The sequence below is a fragment of the Staurois parvus genome, unplaced genomic scaffold, assembly GCF_062004578.1.
Source record: "Staurois parvus isolate SC_StPar_1 unplaced genomic scaffold, SC_StPar_1.0 ptg000342l, whole genome shotgun sequence".
NCBI classification, from domain to species: domain Eukaryota; kingdom Metazoa; phylum Chordata; class Amphibia; order Anura; family Ranidae; genus Staurois; species Staurois parvus.
The window spans coordinates 347,156-367,727 of record NW_028318138.1 but is presented as its reverse complement, the minus strand read 5'-3'; the positions used below and the strand labels follow the sequence as shown (position 1 = coordinate 367,727).

The 20,572-nt window shown below is 42.0% G+C and overlaps 1 protein-coding gene across 1 annotated transcript in view; it reads right to left on the bottom strand.

The window, feature by feature from the left end:
- Positions 1-20,572, bottom strand: part of RHCG (Rh family C glycoprotein) — a 181,573-nt gene that overhangs the window by 25,679 nt on the left and 135,322 nt on the right. Inside the window, exons 4-5 of the mRNA XM_089684293.1 lie at positions 7,961-8,108; positions 4,031-4,197 (exon numbers count right to left, since the gene is read on the bottom strand). Of these exons, the coding sequence (XP_089540419.1) occupies positions 4,031-4,197; positions 7,961-8,108 (315 nt within the window). The remainder of the gene's footprint in view (positions 1-4,030; positions 4,198-7,960; positions 8,109-20,572) is intronic.

Genomic DNA, 20,572 nt, shown 5'->3' with positions numbered 1-20,572 from the left:
GTTGCTGCCATGTGATTTGCTGATTAGCAATTTGTGTTATCAAGCAATTGAACAGGTGTACCTAATAAAGTGGCCAGTGAGTTTACGTACGTGCTCCTCAGGCACCTACTGGTCGCCCTCCCCCAGGGATTAGCTGGAACCACACAAATATTCAAGCTTTGAATTTGACTCTTCCAGCCCATTACATTCCAGAATCCTCCAGAAGGCAGGAGGAAGTAGCTAAACCTGCAACCCTTGAAACCTAGAACAGCCCAAAATAATCACAAGCTGCTCCACTGATTACAGAGGAGCCAAAAATAACTAAATGTACCTACCCTAACTAGCAGCCTATCTAGGACGGTGCTACACAAAAAAATTTTCTGCTATATACAGGTGAAACTCGAAAAATTTGAATATCGTGCAAAAGTTCATTTATTTCAGTAATGCAACTTAAAAGGTGAAACTAATATATGAGATAGACTGATTACATGCAAAGCAAGATAGTTCAAGCCGTGATTTGTCATAATTGTGATGATTATAGCTTACAGCTCATGAAAACCCCAAATCCACAATCTCAGAAAATATTCCATGCAATCTATAAAACAAGGATTGTACATAGAACAATATCGGACCTCTGAAAAGTATAAGCATGCATATGTACTCAGTACTTGGTTTGGGCCCCTTTTGCAACAATTACTGCCTCAATGTGGCGTGACATGGAAGCTATCAGCCTGTGGCACTGCTGAGGTGTTATGGAAGACCAGGATGCTTCAATAGCGGCCTTCAGCTCTTCTGCATTGTTCGGTCTCATGTCTCTCATCTTTCTCTTGCAATGCCCCATAGATTCTCTATAGGGTTCAGGTCAGGCGAGTTTGCTGGCCAATCAAGCACAGTAATCCCACGGTCATTGAACCGGGTTTTGGTGCTTTTGGCACTGTGGGCAGGTTCCAAGTCCTGCTGCAAAATGAAGTCAGCATCCCCATAAAGCTCGTCTGCAGAAGGAAGCATGAAGTGCTCCAAAATCTCCTGGTAGACGGCTGCATTGACCCTGGACTTAATGAAGCACAGTGGACCAACACCAGCAGATGACATGGCTCCCCAAACCAACACAGACTGTGGAAACTTCACACTGGACTTCAAGCATCTTGCAGTGTGTGCCTCTCCATTCTTCCTCCATACTCTGGGTCCTTGGTTTTCAAATGAGATGCAAAAGTTGCTCTCATCAGAAAAGAGGACTTTGGACCACTGAGCAACAGACCAGGTCTGTTTTTCTTTAGCCCAGGTAAGACGCTTCTGATGTTGTTTGTTGGTCAGGAGCGGCTTGACAAGAGGAATCTGACATTTGAAGCCCATGTCCAGGATCCGTCTGTGTGTGGTGGCTCTTGATGCACTGACTCCAGCCTCAGTCCACTCCTTGTGAAAGTCACCAACACTTTTGAATGGCCTTTTCCTGACAATCCTGTCCAGGCTGCGGTCATCCCTGCTGCTTGTGCACCTTTTTCGTCCACACTTTTCCCTTCCACATAACTTTCTATTAATGTGCTTTGATACAGCACTTTGGGAACATCCAACTTCTTTTGCAATTACCTTTTGAGGCTTTCCCTCCTTATGGAGGGTGTCAATGATCGTTTTCTGCACAACTGTCAGGTCAGTAGTCTTTCCCATGATTATGATTCCTACTGATATACCCCTAAAGCTTGTCCTCAAAATTGTATGTTAGTGCAAATAAAAAAAGTATCACGGACAGTACTCAATTGTTACATGTTGATAGAGTAATGCTTCCTCTTTAGCAACGCTTCTTCTTCATTTTCATTGCAGGTAAATGATGTAGTACAAGCAGACGTAACATGACATCTTTGAATTCTTGTTGAAGGAGGGGTGCAGGCTGTTCATGATCCACAGAAGGCTACAAAATGTTTACAGAGATGACACCAGGTAAACTTCTTCATCTCTCTCTGCACAATGCTCTTGTCAATGGTGTCATCTCCTTAAACATTCTGCAGCCTTCTATGGATATCAGACCAAAAAAAGTAAAAAAGCAGATTAATATCACCCAATCTCCCTTCATCAGTTTAAAAACTGGTGAACAGATATGTTCAGGACTACAAAGACACCATTTCTCAGGTGTAATTGTGTACAACCCATACAGAAATGCAACTGCTTCACCAAGCCCTTAAAATGAAAACATATACAGTTGCAAGAAAAAGTATGTGAACCCCTTGGGATTACGCGGAGTTTTGCATGAATTGGGCATAAAATGTGCTCTGAACATCATCTAAGTCACAACAATAGAAGAACACAGTCTGCTGAACATAATACTACACAAACATTAGATGTTGCCATGGTTTAATTGCACATAACATGTAAACATTCACAGTGCAGGGAAGAAAAAGTATGTGAGGCCCTAGCTTAATGACTTCTCCCAGAGCTAATTGGAGCCAGGAGTGAGCCAACCTTGACTCCAATCAGTGTGATGATATTGGATGTGTTGCTGACAGCTGTCCTGCCCTTAAAAAACACACACCTGTTTTGGGTTTACTGGTTTCAAGAAGCACTGTCTGATGTGAACCATGCCTCGCAGAAAAGAGCTCTCAGAAGACCCACGATCAAGAATTGTTGACTTGCATGAAGCTGGAAAGGGTTACAAAAGTATCTCCAAAAGCCTTGATGTTCATGTGTCCACGGTAAGACAGACTGTCTACAAATGGAGAAAGTTTAGCACTGTTGCTACTCTCCCTAGGCGTGGTCGTCCTGTAAAAATGACTGCAAGAGCACAGCGCAGAATGCTGCATGAGGTAAAGAAGAATCCCAGAGTGTCAGCTAAAGACCTACAAAAATCTCTGGCACATGCTAACATTTTTGTTGACACATCTACAATAAGGAAAACATTAAACAAGAATGGAGTACATGGGAGGACACCACGGAGGAAGCCATTGCTGTCCAAAAAGAATATTGCAGCACGTTTGAAGTTTGCAAAAGAGCACCTGGATGTTCCACAGCACTACTGGCAAAATATACTGTGGACAGATGAAACCAAGATTGAGTTGTTTGGGAAGAACACACAACACTATGTGTGGAGAAAAAAAGGCACAGCACACCAACATCAAAACCTCATCCCCACTGTAAAACATGGCGGAGGGAGCATCATGGTTTGGGGCTGCTTTGCTGCCTCAGGGCCTGGGCGGATTGTTGTCATTGATGGGAAAATGAATTCCAGAGTTTATCAAGACATTTTGCAGGAAAACGTACGACCATCTGTCCGCCAACTGAAGCTCCGCAGAGGATGGGTGATGCAACAGGACAATGACCCAAAGCATACAAGTAATTCAACAAAACAATGGCTGCAACAGCACAGAATACGCCTTCTGGAGTGGCCCAGTCAGAGTCCTGACCTCAACCCGATTGAAATGCTGTGGCATGACCTTAAGAGAGCGATTCACACCAGACATCCCAAGAATATTGCTACACTGAAACAGTTTTGTGAAGAGGAGTGGTCCAAAATTACTCCAGATCGTTGTGCAGGTCTGATCTGCAACTACAGGAAATGTTTGGTTGAGGTTATTGCTGCCAAAGGAGGGTCAACCAGTTATTATGTCCAAAGGTTCACATACTTTTTCCTCCCTGCACTGTGAATGTTTACATGTTATGTGCAATTAAACCATGGCAACATCTAATGTTTGTGTAGTATTATGTTCAGCAGACTGTGTTCTTCTATTGTTGTGACTTAGATGACGTTCAGAGCACATTTTATGCCCAATTCATGCAAAACGCCACGTAATCCCAAGGGGTTCACATACTTTTTCTTGCAACTGTATAAAGCTAGTATAGTGTACATTTCAAAGCTACTTTTTTCCAAACCTACTCTCTAATGCACTTATGGATGTTACAGGTTGCTAATAAATTTCAGTATATTTTCTGAACTCCAGGCAATACACTGCTGTTCATTTTAAACATTTTTTATTTAAGTACTGCTAATGGGTTAGATAGAAATTATTAGTTTCATTGGGTTAGGATAGGTCATATGGACAGTGTTCAGATTTTATACACTTACCATTTCTAATTTTCCATGTTTGTTGGTTACACTGGAGATAGCAACAGTCGTGAGAACACAAGCAGCTAGAGAACAATATGTATTAATGGCGGCTCTGTGCTGGGCATCACCATGATTGGAGAGAGCCGAATTAAAGCTGGGCCAGTACATCCATAAATATAAGGTTCCTGTGTATGCACAAAAGGGGCAGTGGTTAAAAATCATACTCTTTAGTTTTGTATTACAGTGTCATTAAACCCACATAATTGAAAGCTATCAATAAATGCTGTATTGCATGCTGATCATACACACTCAGTCACTACGGGATTTACTTTCTGTATCCTCTACAAAAAAAACCTGGTTGATTCTGCTTTTCTCTGTCCCCCTGTTCTGTCCATGCCCCCAATGCAGTTGGAGATTTTACAAAGCAGTGTTGGCAGCTACTGCACATGCTCAGTTTTCAGTGAGTTTCTATGCTGAGCATTTCCTCCCTATCACACCTAAGCAGCCCACGTAACTATAGACACAATGGTAAATGACAGCCCACTCCCTCCCTCCTCCTTCTCCATGGCTACTAACCAGCTAAAGCCAATGGGGAGGGGGGATATTACATCTTGATTGATGCAGGCTTCACCTCCCTGTTATTCTATTACACAGGCTGGAAAGGTGTGACACAGTCTGTGACTGGCAGAAATCCATTGTCAAAAGATAATAGTGAAAAATGAATAAAGATTGAATTTCAAATATATATATTTCTATGACAATTTGCGACAGTTTATTGCAATTATTTATTTATTTATAATCTGTATCCCAAATGCATGTGACCAGCAGCAGAGAACTAGAAACTCCTCCTGCCACTGTTTCTCTCCAGACAGGCTGGGAAAGAGCTGGGTCATACGACAGTAGTATATTGATTAGGAAAAAAGGGTACTCAGATTTTGTTTTTAATTTAAATAATTACAATGCCATCATTCACATACACAAAGAGAAGAGATAATGTAAATGATACAGTTTGTGTTTAGTATCACTTTAAGAGCTATTTTTTAATAAGTGTAATGCCCTCTAGGTTATCCAGATAGGCTGTTTGGTGTTGTTTTTTTGAGGCCTTGTAGCAGCCTGGGGATGAGTCAGCCTGGGGAGTGAGGTAGTGAGGTTACCTAAGGACAAGCAGGAGGCTCTAACAGGTCAGGGCTTCTGGAGCCCTCCATCCTCTCTAGAAACCCGAGAGCTTTCTGGAACAGGAGTGGAAGAGGGGAGCAAGCCAAAATCTGCATGTTTGAGGGACCTTGGCCAATCCCTTGACAGGAGACTGGGCATGGTGGCCAGGGCAACCCTCAAATGTGGCAGAGCCTGGGGGGAGGTGTGCAGTGCTGGGAGGAAGACTAGAGTGTGGAACCTGGGAGGGGGCCTCGTGATGGAGGTCCTACCTACAGGCTGGTGTTGGATGGGAGGATCTCCAATGCCTCCACGTCTCCATCAGAGATCAGTCTGTACAGCAGGGAAGCAGCCAGCCCAGCAAAAGGCCTGAAGGCAGCCACCAACCCACTAAGCTTACAGGAGAGGACAGTGTGAGTATTCCTACACCCCCTGGGCTGAATTAGGGGAGAGGGCAGTCAGGTGCAAGACCCAACTAGCTTCTCATCTGGGACTGTTCTAAATCTATAGCTTTTGGGCCCCCCTTGCTCAGGGATACCCTCAGGTAGCTGGGTGAAGAGGAGGATTCATCTGGGGTCTGAAGAGATACACCAGAGAGCCTTTTTTGCTCTCAAAGGAGAGACTGTTACTAAATCCACATTTTTGTGCATAGTTGCTAAGGAGCTTTTCCTCAAAGTTCTGCAGTTCCGTGGCCACCCCATCCAAGTTCTAAACCCCTTAATAAAATAATAAAAAGTTCTTTTGTTCCAGTCCCTTTCTTATAACAGAATGGATTCCCGGCAACCTTTTGTCAGTGTGTGAAGACTTAAAGCAGATAGAGTTCACAGTAGGGATGAGCTTTGAGTTTAGACCTGAAGTTGAATTTAGGCCAAAGGTTTCCTAAATGAGGTGTACGCTCACTGGCCACTTTATTAGGTACACCTGTTTAATTGCTTTGTAACACAAATTGCTAATCAGCCAATCATATGGCATGTAGACGTGGCGAAGACAACTTGCTGATGTTCAAACCAAGCATCAGAATGGGGAAGAAAGGGTATTTAAGTGACTTTGAACATGGCATGGTTGTTGGTGCCTGACAGGCTGGTCGGAGTATTTCAAAAACTGCTGATCTACTGGGATTTTCACGCACAACCATCTCTAGAGTTTACAGAGCATGGTCCAAAAAAGAGAAAATATCCAGTGAGCTGAAGTTGTGTGAACAAAAACACCTTGTTGATGTCAGAGGTCATAGGAGAATGGGCATTCAATTTTAGCTGCGACATTCAGATGGTAGGGTCAGAATTTGGTGTAAACAACATGAAAGCATGGATCCATCCTGCCTTGTAGCACTGGTTCAGGCTGGTGGTGGTGGTGGTGTAATGGTGTGGGGGAGATTTTCTTGGCACTAGCAAGGTGTACCTAATAAAGTGGCCGGTGAGTGTGTATGGGGTGTTCGTTTGACCACAGAGCCGAACCTCCAGTTGCAGTGGGAAGTGAAATACTTAGGAGCAGTATTACTACCACTGTTACATGTGACAGCTTCCACCTCGGGCTTGTTACTAGGGAATTGGTGGTAGCAAACAGTGACGATTCCCTGCCCATCCATTCAGATATATATATGGTATCACTGATTGTCAGGAACCAGAGAATTTATTTTGGGTTGTTCTTTGGTGGTAATAGCAGGAAATATACAGCTCAATTAAAAAAATGTTTTTTTTTTTTACTATTTTGGGTCAGTTCTCTTTTGATAGTAAACAAGGTATGATGCACCTGGATGCCTAAAGTAGTAGCGATCAGGGGCGGACTGACCATTTGGAAACTCGGGAACTGCCCGTGGGCCCGGGGACAGTAGGCGGCCCCATGAGATGCCCCTGGTACCTTTTTCATAGGCTTTTTTGAGTTTGGGCAAGGACACAGGGGCCCCATGATCCCCTATTGCCCGGGGGCCCCATAAGTTGTCAGTCCGCCCCTGTTAGCGATGATATGTACAGTTTTACTAACACATGTCAAAGTTGCAAAATTGTGTTCAGGCATTAACAATTGTTTTACTCACCGCAATAAGGGGCAGGGCTGGGACAAGGGGTTACATAGCTACATAGCTAGTCTGGCTGAAAAAAGACAAAAGTCCATCCAGTTCAACCATTAAAAAAAATGGATGCCCTGGGCGGGGTGGTATCATATGGAAAGTTCCTACCTACAAGCTGCCAGGAGTAGTGATGGAGGAGACAAGCCAGATCTAGAGAGGAAGGGAGATCTGGGAGGAGGGACAGGTTGTAATCACTCTCCCCTCCAGCTCCTCCTCCCACTGCAGCTCTCCTGGAACAGGATTGCCAGATCACCACTGTGCAGTGTTTGTTTATCTGCCCCATCTTCTTCCAGCAAAGAACATAGGTGGGGGCAGGTAAGCAAACATTGCACAGTGACAGTCTGACTGCCAGTGGTATCTCTAGTGCAGGGCCCCTGCACTGCAATCCTATTGCCCTATAAAGCCCCCCCTATAGTGCTTGAATTTTTTTGGGGGGGCTGGAATTTTTACTGACACATAACGACACCTAATGCTCATACATTTTTTTTTTTGGGGGGGGGGGGGGGGTGTTTGGCATCTTCACCCTGGGCACTAGATGACCTTGTCCTGGCACTGCTAAGGGGTTAAGAATAAAATCATAGTCTGGACTGGTGTCACAGTGTGCTGGTCATCATGATCATCTTTCCCACTGTAAACCAAGTCTGTTGCCTCTAAAGTGCCCAAGAAAACTGTCACATGGAAAACACATTGAAAATCATTTAGAGTATGTATGTATTATACACCAAACTCACCGATCATTGCAAAGATATCAGATGTGTACACTGATCCTTCCTTGTTGTTGTTTTGCTGTAAATTTGGACGCTGTAGAATCCAGGCCACTGTCAATCCAAAATACGCCCCAAATGTGTGGATAGTCATAGAACCACCAGCATCGTTAACCTGCAGTAAGAATCGTGGCTTGTTAGTTACACGGTTGTAAAACATGTTCAAAAGTTATAAGATCGTCTTATCTTTAGCTGTAAGGCACAGGTGTCAAACACAAGGCCCAAATCCGGCCCTCCAGGCCATTTCATGTGGCCCTTGCACCTCTCCTGCAGGTACCCCCTTCATCTCTGCCTCCACACTGTCTCAGCAGTTGGCAGCAGAGAGGACAGAACTCCTCTGCCAGATCCTGCACCAGTGCAGCTGCAGCACCCCCTCATCACTGCCTTCCCTGATCTCAGCAATCAGCAGACTCTGGTAACTGACTCCACTCCTCCTCTGGTCCTCCTCCAGACCCTGCACTTTCTGCTTCCCAGCTCTGCCCCCAAAGGAGGTGCACAGTGATGTTAGGGAAGGTAGGGATTCTTGACATCTGATGTATAGGGGGTGAGGTGCTCTAGTCTTACAGATACAACCGGCCCTTTGAGAGCAACCATAATGCTGATATGGCCCGTTATGAAATGGAGTTTGACACCCCTGCTTTAAGGGTTGTAAAGCCTTACATATACCCAGTGAAGTGACTAGCCTCAGGTCATACACAGAGATGAAACAAATCCTCCTACATAAGTTGTATCCGTTTATCTGCAGTCATTTGTCCTCTACAGCCTTGTAAAATGAAAAGGATTTTTCTCAGACTCACAAAGCAGGGGGAGGGGGGCTGAAGTTACACACTGTACTAGAGTTCTGAGAGCTGATTGGAGGGAAGAGACACACACCTCCTTCACACAGCTCACAGGAACAGAGCTGAGGCTGTCAATCAGCTAGAGGTCCCTCTCCTGTCACCATTTTTCTCTTGGTGTCAGGAAAACGTATCAGAAGTGACTCATGCTGATAGCAGATGAATGAAGCAGCAAACAGAGATGACACTTGGTGGTTTGGAGAGAGGCAAGTGAAACATATAGAAATAAGGGCTTGTTCACACTTGACTAAATTTCGAACTCTTACCAAACGCTCCTATATCTTTAGTATGGTAGTTAGACTGGCTTTTTACAAGCGTTAAAAACACTCCCTAAACGCCTTATGAGCAGTTTTGAAGCATCCTATAAGCATTTGACAAGCATTAAAAACAACACCACAAACTAAATAAACTGTTATTAACGCCAGCAACCTCATGGCAAATGCCCTGCAAAAGCCTGCCAGTGCATTTGAAGAGCAGCACCATAGACTTGAATGGGAGGCATTGAAAGGCTTCAAACTCTTTCTGACTCGACATGAGGCTTCAATTTTGAAGTCACGCAACGCTAACGCTTCATGTTTTGATAATGTGAACAGCACTATGTGCTGTCCATAGTATCATATGCATAGGCGTTTGAGGAGTCTTAACCTCCCTGGCAGTATTCCCGAGTGTAGCTCGGGGTAAAGTTTCAGCACCACAAGCGGTAACCCCGAGCTACACTCAGGAATACACTGCAGCGTTGCTCCGGGATCTTTTCTGCACATACTTTGTCCTGCGCTCCCGTGATGTCCCCCCTGCAGTGTCCCCGGCCATCTCCTCCGGCTGATGCCGGCATCTGTCTGGTTCCGTCCCCTGTGAGCGTCGGGACGTACGGGGGACGGAACGGCGGGAAATTTAAAAATGTCAAAAAGTGACATTCACTAAATACACTAAAATAACATAGTAAAACATTCCTGTATCAAACCATTTCACATACATTTTGTCCCGAGTGCTTTGTCCTGTGTCCTGCCTGCATTTTTACTGTTCTTTCTGCCTGGAAACTGAGAAACGTCCATGGCGTCCAAAAAGCGTCCCTTTAGGTCAAAAGTGGTTTTAGACCAGCTAGGGAACAGCGATAGTAAATCAGAACCACTTGCAGAATTGAGTGATAATGATTCGTGGGGGAAATTCATCATCAGACACTGAAAACGATTTTGCGACTTTGCTCAGCGATGTGCGAACTTGGCGCTATATTTCAAATTTCAGTGTTTTTGGTTTGATTATATTATTGAATTAAATTTATTATTATTATATTATTGTTTTTTATGATTATTTATTAAAATATAATTTATGATTTCGTGTTTCAAATTGTAACATACCCGGGATGTTTACTAGACTCTTGTTCGGACAGATTTCAGTGAGTTATTCCTAAAAATTACAGGCCTACCATAAAAACAATACATATTTCCATGCACAAAAATCAGACTGCTAGGGAGGCTACAAACGCCCCTCAAACACCTGTTTTCAATGACAGTGTGAACAAGGCCTAAGTGTTTTGTTCAGCTTTCATTCCTGAGGTTTACAGCCATTTTATTGGTACAGTCACTCCCAAAAATGTATCCTTGTTAAAAGTTTATTCATTCCTACTATTGTTCCACATTTTTATTACTGTTTAGGTTTTAGTGTATAGTTCAACAGAGATAGACATGAACATCCTATGTAATCTAAAGTGATATTACACCCCCAGTTTTAAGCACTTTCAGCAGCTGATCCAATCCCTTAGAAGGGGTTTGCACCTCTGCTTGCTGCGATTGATACATTTTTGCATTTCTGAACACGGTTTTGATGCATTTTGCTTTTTTTTGCCAATAGGAAAGTATTTGGATGGATGTGACTTTAATGCGACTTGGTTGCCCCTTTGACGTGACTATGGATGGGTGCGACTTTAATGCAACTTGGTTGACCCTTCGAGGCAACTTTGGATGGGTGCAACTTGGATGTCACTTTGATGCTATTTGAGTGCCAGAGAGTATAAAGCTGCATCAACGATGAATCAAAGTCACACCACGTGAACAGAGCTGTCATACTTTTCGATTAGCAAATAAAAGTCACATCAAAGTCTGACCCATCCAAAATTGAATCAATGTCACACCCATCCACAATCACATCAAAGTGGCATCAAAGTCACACCCATCCACAGTCACATCAAAGTGGCATCAAAGTCAATACTTTCCTATTGGCACAAAAAACCCCAAAACACAAAAAGCATCAAACAAGTGCCAAAATTACTTGTGAGCTAATATGGTGAAATTCAAAAGTGTTATATACAGCCAAAAAAATAATATTAATTTTATATATGTACAAATAGGTTCGCTAGCACCCTACACGAACTCATAAATAGTGTTAATAACTCTATATATTCAAACAATAGTGCAGCGCAGAATCAATTCCCCCTGATGAAGCCACGTGACCGGTGGCGTAACGCGTAGGGGAGGGGATCTGACGTCATCACGCTAAGTCGGCTTGTCACGGCGAGTAGGAGATTTGTGCTGAGCACACACAAAGTTTGATAAAGCGCATTTTATTTGTTAAATATGTGAGTGGGATTACTGGCTATATAAATAAAGGTTTTTAAAGGATAAGGCACTATCGTTTGCTTTTCTTTTGGTATCATGTATGTGGAGATCTGGAGGGGATACAAGGAGGAATAGACCCCTGGAGGTGAGAAGGGGAAATCCATCCATCCTTATACTACCATAAGAAACTACACACTGGAGAGACATCAGGTGGATAATTAGTAAATTGCAGTGTGGAACCATCTAGGAAGGAGTTCAGGAGCAGCAGTATTTGCATCTGTCCCTGTAGGACAAACAGCTATTTTAGCCTATATCAAGTAGGCAAATAAGGAGGTAAGCGCATAATAGAGGAAAAACTATCCTGAAGCCGTCCTATGTGTTGGAACAAATCCATATATTAATATTGGAGAACTATTTATTTAAATATTATTTGGGACACTGGTTGATGAGACATATTGTTTTTATTGGATTGGATATTATATCGTTTTGGTCATTATTATATTTGCATATATTTAGGTTAATTATATAGATTATCTTTGGATTCATAATCACAAGTTTAGGATTTATTAATTTTAAAATAATTTTTGGTACACTCATTTATTTATATATATTTTAGTACACTAATTATTCAGCAAGGGAGCGCTGCACTATTGTTTGAATATACAAAAAGCATCAAAAACGCACTACACTATGTGTCCACTGTAGTCTATTGAACCAAAAACACACAGTGTTGCGTTTAACAATCTCCCTGACCCTTTCCAAAAATTTAGTTGCTGAAAAAGATATGAACCATAGTAAACCATGTTAAATGGAATGTAGTGTGTTTCTGCAAAAATGCAAATGCACTAAAAAATGCATAGGTGTGAACCAGGCCTTAGTGGCTATGCAGCTTCTTTATCCTTTAATCCTTGCCGGTGTTCCAGTTTAAGCGATTTCCATGACCGCTACTCCACGTTTCCTGTTCTAGGGTGGCTCCTTTCTCTTGCAGCAGGGACTAGACTAGTGTCTCCCTATACTGTGTGCATCAATAGAAACAGCCTGGGATAGGCTATTATAGAATGCATGAAGGTAAAAAACCTTAAGCCTTTAGAACCACTTGAATTATTTAGAGCTGCTTAGGGTTTCACAGGCTGCTGCTCTGTTACTTCCTCTGCCTTCAGGAGATTTCTAGAACATAGTGGGAGGTAGGACAGAGCCTGTAGCCTGAATATTTGTGGAACTCCAACCAATCCCTGGGGAGGTGTGCCCAGAAGGTGGAGAGAGAGCCCATAAGTAATCTGAGGCCTGAGCAGCAGGGGCAGTGTTTTCCTGGGTCCAGTCCCGCAGGAAGGGCTCTACACCCTGGGGCAGAAGTCTGGGAGGAAGCCAGCCTGAAGACACCGAGGTCCCAACTAGGCTTAGCTGGGGGGCTTATTTACAAGTACTAGTTTAAAGTAGTTCTAAAGGTTGAAGGCTTTTTTACCTTTATACACTCTATGCATGAAGGTAAAAAACCTTCAGTATGCAGTTCCCCCCCTCAGCCCCCCATTACTTCTTGAGTCAGATCTCAATCCAGCGATGTGCACGAGAGCAGAAGCTCTCCCAGGTCTCTCTCTCCTCATCAGCTGAGAGATAGCACTCGGAGCCATTGTCAATTACAGCCAGTGAGGAGGGAGCAGGGGGCAAGGCAGAGCAGGACTCGGGAATGAGCATGTACGAGTGCCCCAGGGCAAGTGGCTTGCTATGGGGGTACTCGGTAGCAGGTAGGACCCAGAAATACAGGTGCAGGATGCCAGAAGAGGTGGATTTGGGCTGCTCTGTGCAAAACCATTGTAGGCAAATATGACAAGTTTGCTATTAAAAAAAATATGAACTTTAAATATCACTTTAACCACTTCCCATCTGGCCCATGTACATAAATGGCCGGACGGGAGCAGTGCAGGAGCAGGTGGCTGTTTATAAATGGCCTCCGCATTCACTGCCTGTGCACTCTCCCTGCGATCCAGTGCCTGCTGTGTCCGGAGGACACCGATCGCTATACAGGACCTCTGTGTGAGGTCCCGATCATTTCCCCTCCCTCCTAGATTGTAAGCTCGAAAGAGCAGGGCCCTCGAACCCCTCGTGTATCGCATTGTATTGTTACTGTACTGTCGTATGTTCTGTCCCCCTTTGTAATCTACAGCGCTGAGTGAACTGTTGGTGCTTTATAAATACTGTATAATAATAATAATGTCATCACTGATTGGCCAATCAGTGATCACAGGAACAGTAGTAGACAAGATGTCACTTCTGACACCATTGCTTACTACTTGTGGAATCTGTGAATGATCACCGAGGTCACATGCTACAAGGCTATTCATGACAGCCTTGTACCATGTGACAAGCTGTGACCAATCAGAGCTCTCACAGTATTTCTCAATGGCTGCAGGAATGAAGCCAGAGAGAAGGCAGAAGTTATTGCTTTTACAGCCTTTATGGGTGTTAAAGCAGTGTAAAAAAAGAAAAGAAAATCTTCATCACCTCCCACAAGTAGTACAGTGTCACTATGGTGACATTGTACTGCTAGGGTGATGGTATGTAAAAAAAAAGCATAAATAATAATATAAAAACTAATTTGGGTTATTCTTTTTTGCTAAAAAAAAAATAGATGAATACATTTTGGCCAAGATTTATGAAGAAAGATTATTTATTTGCAAAATTTTCTAAGAAAAACAATTTTTTTTAAATGTTTGGACTTTTTTATTTATATAGCAAAAATCCCAGTGGTGAATAAATACCACCAAAATAAAGTTTCATACAGTGCATTATTATGCAATCAAAACCATCCATTTTCCTGGTTGATGACGGTTCGAAATAGCTTAGATATCACAAGAATACGGATCGGGGACATGGAACATAAAGTCGCAGCATATGCAGATGACATGTTATTCTTCGTGGTAAACCCTAGACTAACATTACCAAATCTAATGAGAATATTAAAATGCTATGGAGAATTATTGAATTCAACAGTAAACCTACAATCGCCTCAAGCAATAGTATACCTCTCAAAGTCAGAGATATTTAATATTAGTGTTTTAAAGTTGGAAAAAAAGGATTTCCTTTCACACGGAGGGAAAAAGAACTAAAATATTTAGGTATAATGTTGACCTCATCTCTAAAAAATATATACCAGGTAAATTACATCCCATTAATAAATGAGTTAAAGAACAAGCTGAGGGGAAGCTCAAGAAGATCACTCTCCTGGATAGGGAAAATAAACTTTGTGAAAATGGTGATAATACCAAAAATCTTGTATAAATATAATATGCTCCCGATATAGATACCAATGATATATTTTGGGACCCTAAATAAAATAATATTAAAATATATATGGGCAGGAAAAACACCGAGAGTAAAATATGATGTCCTGTGCAGAGATAAATTAGATAGAGGTTTTAATATGCCAGATTTAAGAGATATTATTATTTGGTAATACTGTCATGGGTGGTAGATTGGGTATATAATATAAGAGGGAAAAGTTGGGTAAAAATAGAAAGTACACTTAGTGAGGCATCGTTAGACAAAATGATTTGAATTCCACAACAGTTTTGGAGGTTTTCTAATAACACTAGAACACTAACGCGGAATGTGTCTAGGGTATGGGATGTAATTCACGAACAAATGGGATGGCAGTATAACTCACCGCTAATTCCACTTGTAGGAACAAGTTTTTTTACATCGGAGAAAGAAGAAATATCAGGAAAATGGATAAAGGACAGAAATGCGCAGTTAAAGGATATTATGAAGAAGGGGGAAATATGTTCTTTTCAAGAATTGAAACACAAAAAAAAATGTACCGTATTTTTCGCTCCATAAAACGCACTTTTTTCCCCCCAAAAAAAGGGGGGAAATGTCAGTGCGTCTTATGGAGCGAATGTAAAGCGGCCGGTCCGTTATTTCTGCCGCCACCATGTCAGAATACCGGGTAGGCCGATGCATGCGCGAGAAGTGCCGCACTTTGTGAATGGTCTGGTGTCTTCTGGGACACATGACAGGTCCCAGAAGGCTCCGGGCCATTCACAAAGCGCAGCGTTTCTCGCGCATGGGCAGTGGGCACCCGGCTGTCACAGAAGCCGCCGCGGAAAAAAGAAGGAAGGACAACTCCGCGGAAGTGGGAGCGGGTACCTGTCAAATTCAGGTACCCACTCCCCCTCCCTCCCCAAAGGTCCGCAGTCTCTGGTAATCTCCTTTACTGTCTGCAATCTCTGGTCATCCCCTGTACTGTCTGCAGTCTCTGGTCTTCTGTACTATGTCCACAGTCTTTCGTCATCCCCTGTACTGTGTCCGCAGTCTCTGGTTATCTCCTGTACTATGTCCGCAGTCTCTGGCCATCTCCTGTACTATGTCTGCAGTCTCTGGTCATCTCCTGTACTGTGTCCGCAGTCTCTGGTCATCTCCTGTACTATGTCCGCAGTCTCTGGTCATCTCCTGTACTGTGTCCGCAGTCTCTGGTCATCTCCTGTACTGTGTCCGCAGTCTCTGGTCATCTCCTGTACTGTGTCCGCAGTCTCTGGTCATCTCCTGTACTGTGTCCGCAGTCTCTGGTCATCTCCTGTACTATGTCCGCAGTCTCTGGTCATCCCCTGTACTGTGTCCGCAGTCTCTGGTCATCTCCTGTACTGTGTCCGCAGTCTCTGGTCATCTCCTGTATTGTGTCCGAAGTCTCTGGTCATCTCCTGTACTGTGTCCGCAGTCTCTGGTCATCTGTACTATGTCTGCAGTCTCTGGTCATCTCCTGTACTATGTCTGCAGTCTCTGGTCATCTCCTGTACTATGTCTGCAGTCACTGGTCATCTCCTGTACTATGTCCGCAGTCTCTGGTCATCCCCTGTACTGTGTCTGCAGTCCATTGGTTCAGAATATTTTTTTTCTTGTTTTTCTCCTCTAAAACCTAGGCGGGTCTTATGGTCAGGTGCGTCTTATGGAGCGAAAAATACGGTATTTTATGTATTAGATGAGTGGTGATATTTTCAAGTAAGACATTTTGTAATGGCGCTTCCACAGCCAGTAAGAGCTGTAGAGGATCTACATCCATTGGAACAGATGTTGAGTTCAGGTACTATCCAGAAACATAGTACATCGTGTATATACAAAATATTTACTAAAATATCCAGACCTATCTCTTTGCTGTTTTTGGAGAGATGGGAGGCAGAACTTGGAACTCAGTTAAATAAACAGCAAAGAAGAAAAATATTTAATTTAGTACACGGGGCGGTGGATATGAAAATTGTAGAAAATAATTCTAAATGCTTGGCAAGATGGTATATTACACCTAGTATAGCGCACAAACAACAATCAGAGAATTCACCACTCTGTTGGAAAGAATGTGGGATAAAAGAGACTATGGCACACATATGATGGGAATGCCCTAGAATACAGGAATATTGGCAGGACATAGTACAACAAATACAAGAGATCTCGGGAGTCAGAATCTTAAAGGACCCATGGTAAGAATACGATTATTTTTCATTTTTTAAACGCGGCAAATGGATTGATTCCAAAGTTTTGGCGTGTCCATGAGAATCCAAGTGTAAAGGATTGGATACTTAGGGTAGGATATATTTATAATATGGAGGAATTATACCATAGTGAGGAGGATAAAATGGAAAAAAAGTTTACGAACCTGGAAAGGATGGAGTGAATTTAAAAACTCAAAAAGATATATAGAACTGGTGGGAGAGTAAAAAAGAGAGAAAGAGATAAGTCATGAAGGGAAGAGGCAAAGAAGAATAAGAAGAGAAAAGAGAGTGAGAACACATTTAGTTTAGAAAAATTGAAGGAGAAAAAGAAGATAAGAGAGGATATGCGAGAGGAGGTGGGGAAGGGGATGGCAAGAGAAGGGATTGTGGGGATATGGTATGGAAAAAGGGAAAAAAGGAAAAAGTGTAAAAAAAAAGGGGAATTGTTGAATGTTATGATATTATGTAAGGATTTTGAAATTTTTGTAAGTAAATGAAACTAATAATAAAAATATAATAAAAATAAAAAAAAGAAGAAGGTGGAGCTGAAAGCTAGATGTGGAGATTGATTGATTGCAGAAGAAATCTAATTCAGCTTATTAGTGCTTTTTAAGTACATGCATATATGAGCGATTTTAACAGTTTGAGAGTTGGATTAAATAAATGAATACTACATTAAAAGAAAAAAAAAAACATCAATTTTCTTATAGATCTGTTAATTAAAATGGAATGCCATCATATGACTAATGATTCAGATTTCACCTTTATAATGGTTTGAACAAAGAATCTTAAATCTGCCTCCCTCCCAAAACACACCCATTCCATTGGTAATCATTTTCAGGAGCAGTTTATTTTGACAGGATTATACTAGAGCAAAACTGCATAAATGGCTGATGTTTGACATGTGCAACACAATTTTGTGATTCGTAGATTCAGATGTACAGTATATGAATCAGAACAGTAACAAATTTCAATGACAAAGAAACAAGAAAACAAAGAAAAAAATTAATTCATTCGTATTCATTTGTTTCATTTGGATGACATGATGCAATAGTTTGGGCCATTTGTTAATGTTTTTGTAGCATCCGCAAGATTGTAAGCTCGTAAGAGTAGGGCCCTCTTACCCCTCGTACGTTGTTTGTTGTTGTTGTACTGTGCCATGTATTGTCCCCCCTATTGTACAGCGCTGAGCAAACCCTTTGGCGCTATATAAACTCGTAGTAATAATAATAATAATAATATAACAAAGGATCCAAATTGATTTGGATCCTTTTTGTTCTTTTTTTGCAGTAACATCTTCATTTTTCATGACGGCTGTATGTATACTGTATATGCGGCCTCACGGAAATGGGTGTTTATCTGTGGGGCCGCATATATGCGTATCTCTCTTTGTGCTGGGAGTACCCCACACAGGTCCCTCCAAGCACAGAGCTCAGGCTCTCACTGACAGCACCGGGTCTCGTACTAACGATCGGAACCTAGGACTCCATGTCCCACGTCACCTGTTCGCTGTGATATCCTCTGATTGGCTATCACAGTAATCAGTCCACCCTGTGTTTACTTCCTCTTCTGAATGAAGAGAGAGAGGAAGATGTAAACAAACAAAAGTGTGAAAAAAAATAAAAAATAAAGAAAAACATAGCTAAATCAAGGTTTGATCTAGGTCACTGCCAGGGTTCGTGTTAGAGTTAAGGTAAGGGTCAAGGTCAGGGTCAAAAATTGGGAGTCAAAGGTTACAACCAGTATATTTTTGGGAAGACTTTTTTAAAAAAACATTTTTTGAATTAGTGTCAGTGTGTTTTAGGTAGGATTAAAAAAAAAGCAAAATGTACACTATTGTTTCTGGGCTGTACTACGGGTACAAACCACAACTAACATAGACATATATGGTATCACTACGATCATCAAGAGCAGGAAAATGTATTTTGGTTTGTTCTTTGATGGTAAATTATGATAATAGCAAGAAATATACAGCTACGTTTTAACAAAGAATATATATTTTTGTTTTATTTTGAGCCAGTTATCCTTTGATAATAAAAACAATTATGGTGATGGGCAGGGGCGGACTGACAACCCATGGGGCCCTCAGGCAATAGGGGATCATGGGGCCCCTGTGTCTTTGCCCACACTCAAAAAAGCCTATAAAAAGGTACCAGGGGCATTTCATGGGGCCCCCTACTGACCTGGCCCTCGGGCAGTGTCCGAGTGCTTGAATGGTCAGTCCGCCCCTGGTGATGGGTAATAGACAGAAGGATTAAGGAAATGATGAAGATAATTGATATTATTACATTTTCTATTTTTCTCTTTTTTTGTTTGTTTTTATTTATGGGGGGGTGTAATTAATTTGTTTGTTTTTTTACTGTAAAGATATTTTTTTGAAAAATCAATAGGATGTTTTGGAAAAAAAATCAGGAGATATCTGTTACCATTTACCACCAAATACAAGCCGAATTTGTACAGAAAAAAACGCAGTATAATCCACCCGGATGCACAAAGTAGTTGCAATGATATGTACGGTTTTACTAACACATGTCAAAGTTGCAAAATTGTGTTAAGGCATTAGGATTTGGGATTTGGTCACTAAGGAGTTAATTTCACTCCATTTGTTCTTTTAGATCCATTTTGGTTTTATTTTGAATTAACATTTTTCATTATTACAAAAAAAAAATCAGGTCATTCCACTTCACTTTGTGGATTGGACTAGCAGGAATGACTCAGCGTGCAATAGTTTCCCGAAACAATGATATCATAGCAATTTAGCCAATCTATCCGAAATGTACGAAATTAATCCAAATATACAAAACAAGTTCTGAAAGTGAATCGTTCTAACATGACGAATATGACTAAACTAAATTATTAGCTTAACAAATGAATCCAAAAGAAAATTAACTGTTTCATCATGCACATCACTATCTAATGTCATTTTTCTCATGGCTGATGTAACTGTTGCCAAAAAAAAAAGTGAACTGCAAAGTGGGGGGGGGGGGGGGGGGTCTGTGGCACCTCTAGCAGAGAGGGCTTCCCTTCTCACTCATTCTCTAAACTCTGATGAGTCAACCAACAGCATTACAGGATTTATGGGGTAAAATTCCCATTGGGAGCATTTTACTTTACAGGTTAAAGCATAGATAAAACAAATAATAATTGCTAATGCTAGCTTGGGAAGATAATTCATAGGTGTGTCAAAGGACAAATAGGAAGTATTGGGGTTACAAATATTTCTATGTATTTGTACATAATTATGAATGGCATAGTTGGATGCTCATACTGTACTGTGATGCACGTAGGTCAGGGGTGTCCAAACTTTTTTCAAAGAGGGCCAGATTGGATGAAGTGAACATGGTGGAGGGCCTAACATTTTTCCGAACATTCTTTGAACCATTACAATTAAATGCAAATAAATTATTTTATGCCAAGTTAATTGCAAACGACATACATAACATTAAGATCAACTGACAGCTGAGTTTTCACAATGTATTGAAAATAAATTTTAAAAAAACTTACCTGCACTAATGTGAAGGGTGAAAAAGGTAGCTGGAGCTGAAGTCTCTGCTCGGCAGCCGGGAGGGGAAGAGAAACACACTTCACGCTGGAAGCCCGGCCCTGACGTCACCGCCCTCTGTCGCTCCCAGCGCGGCGCAGTCACGCATGCGCACTGCTCTCAAGCAGAAGACTGTCTGCCACAGAAGGGAGGGCCGTGCGACAGCCGCATTT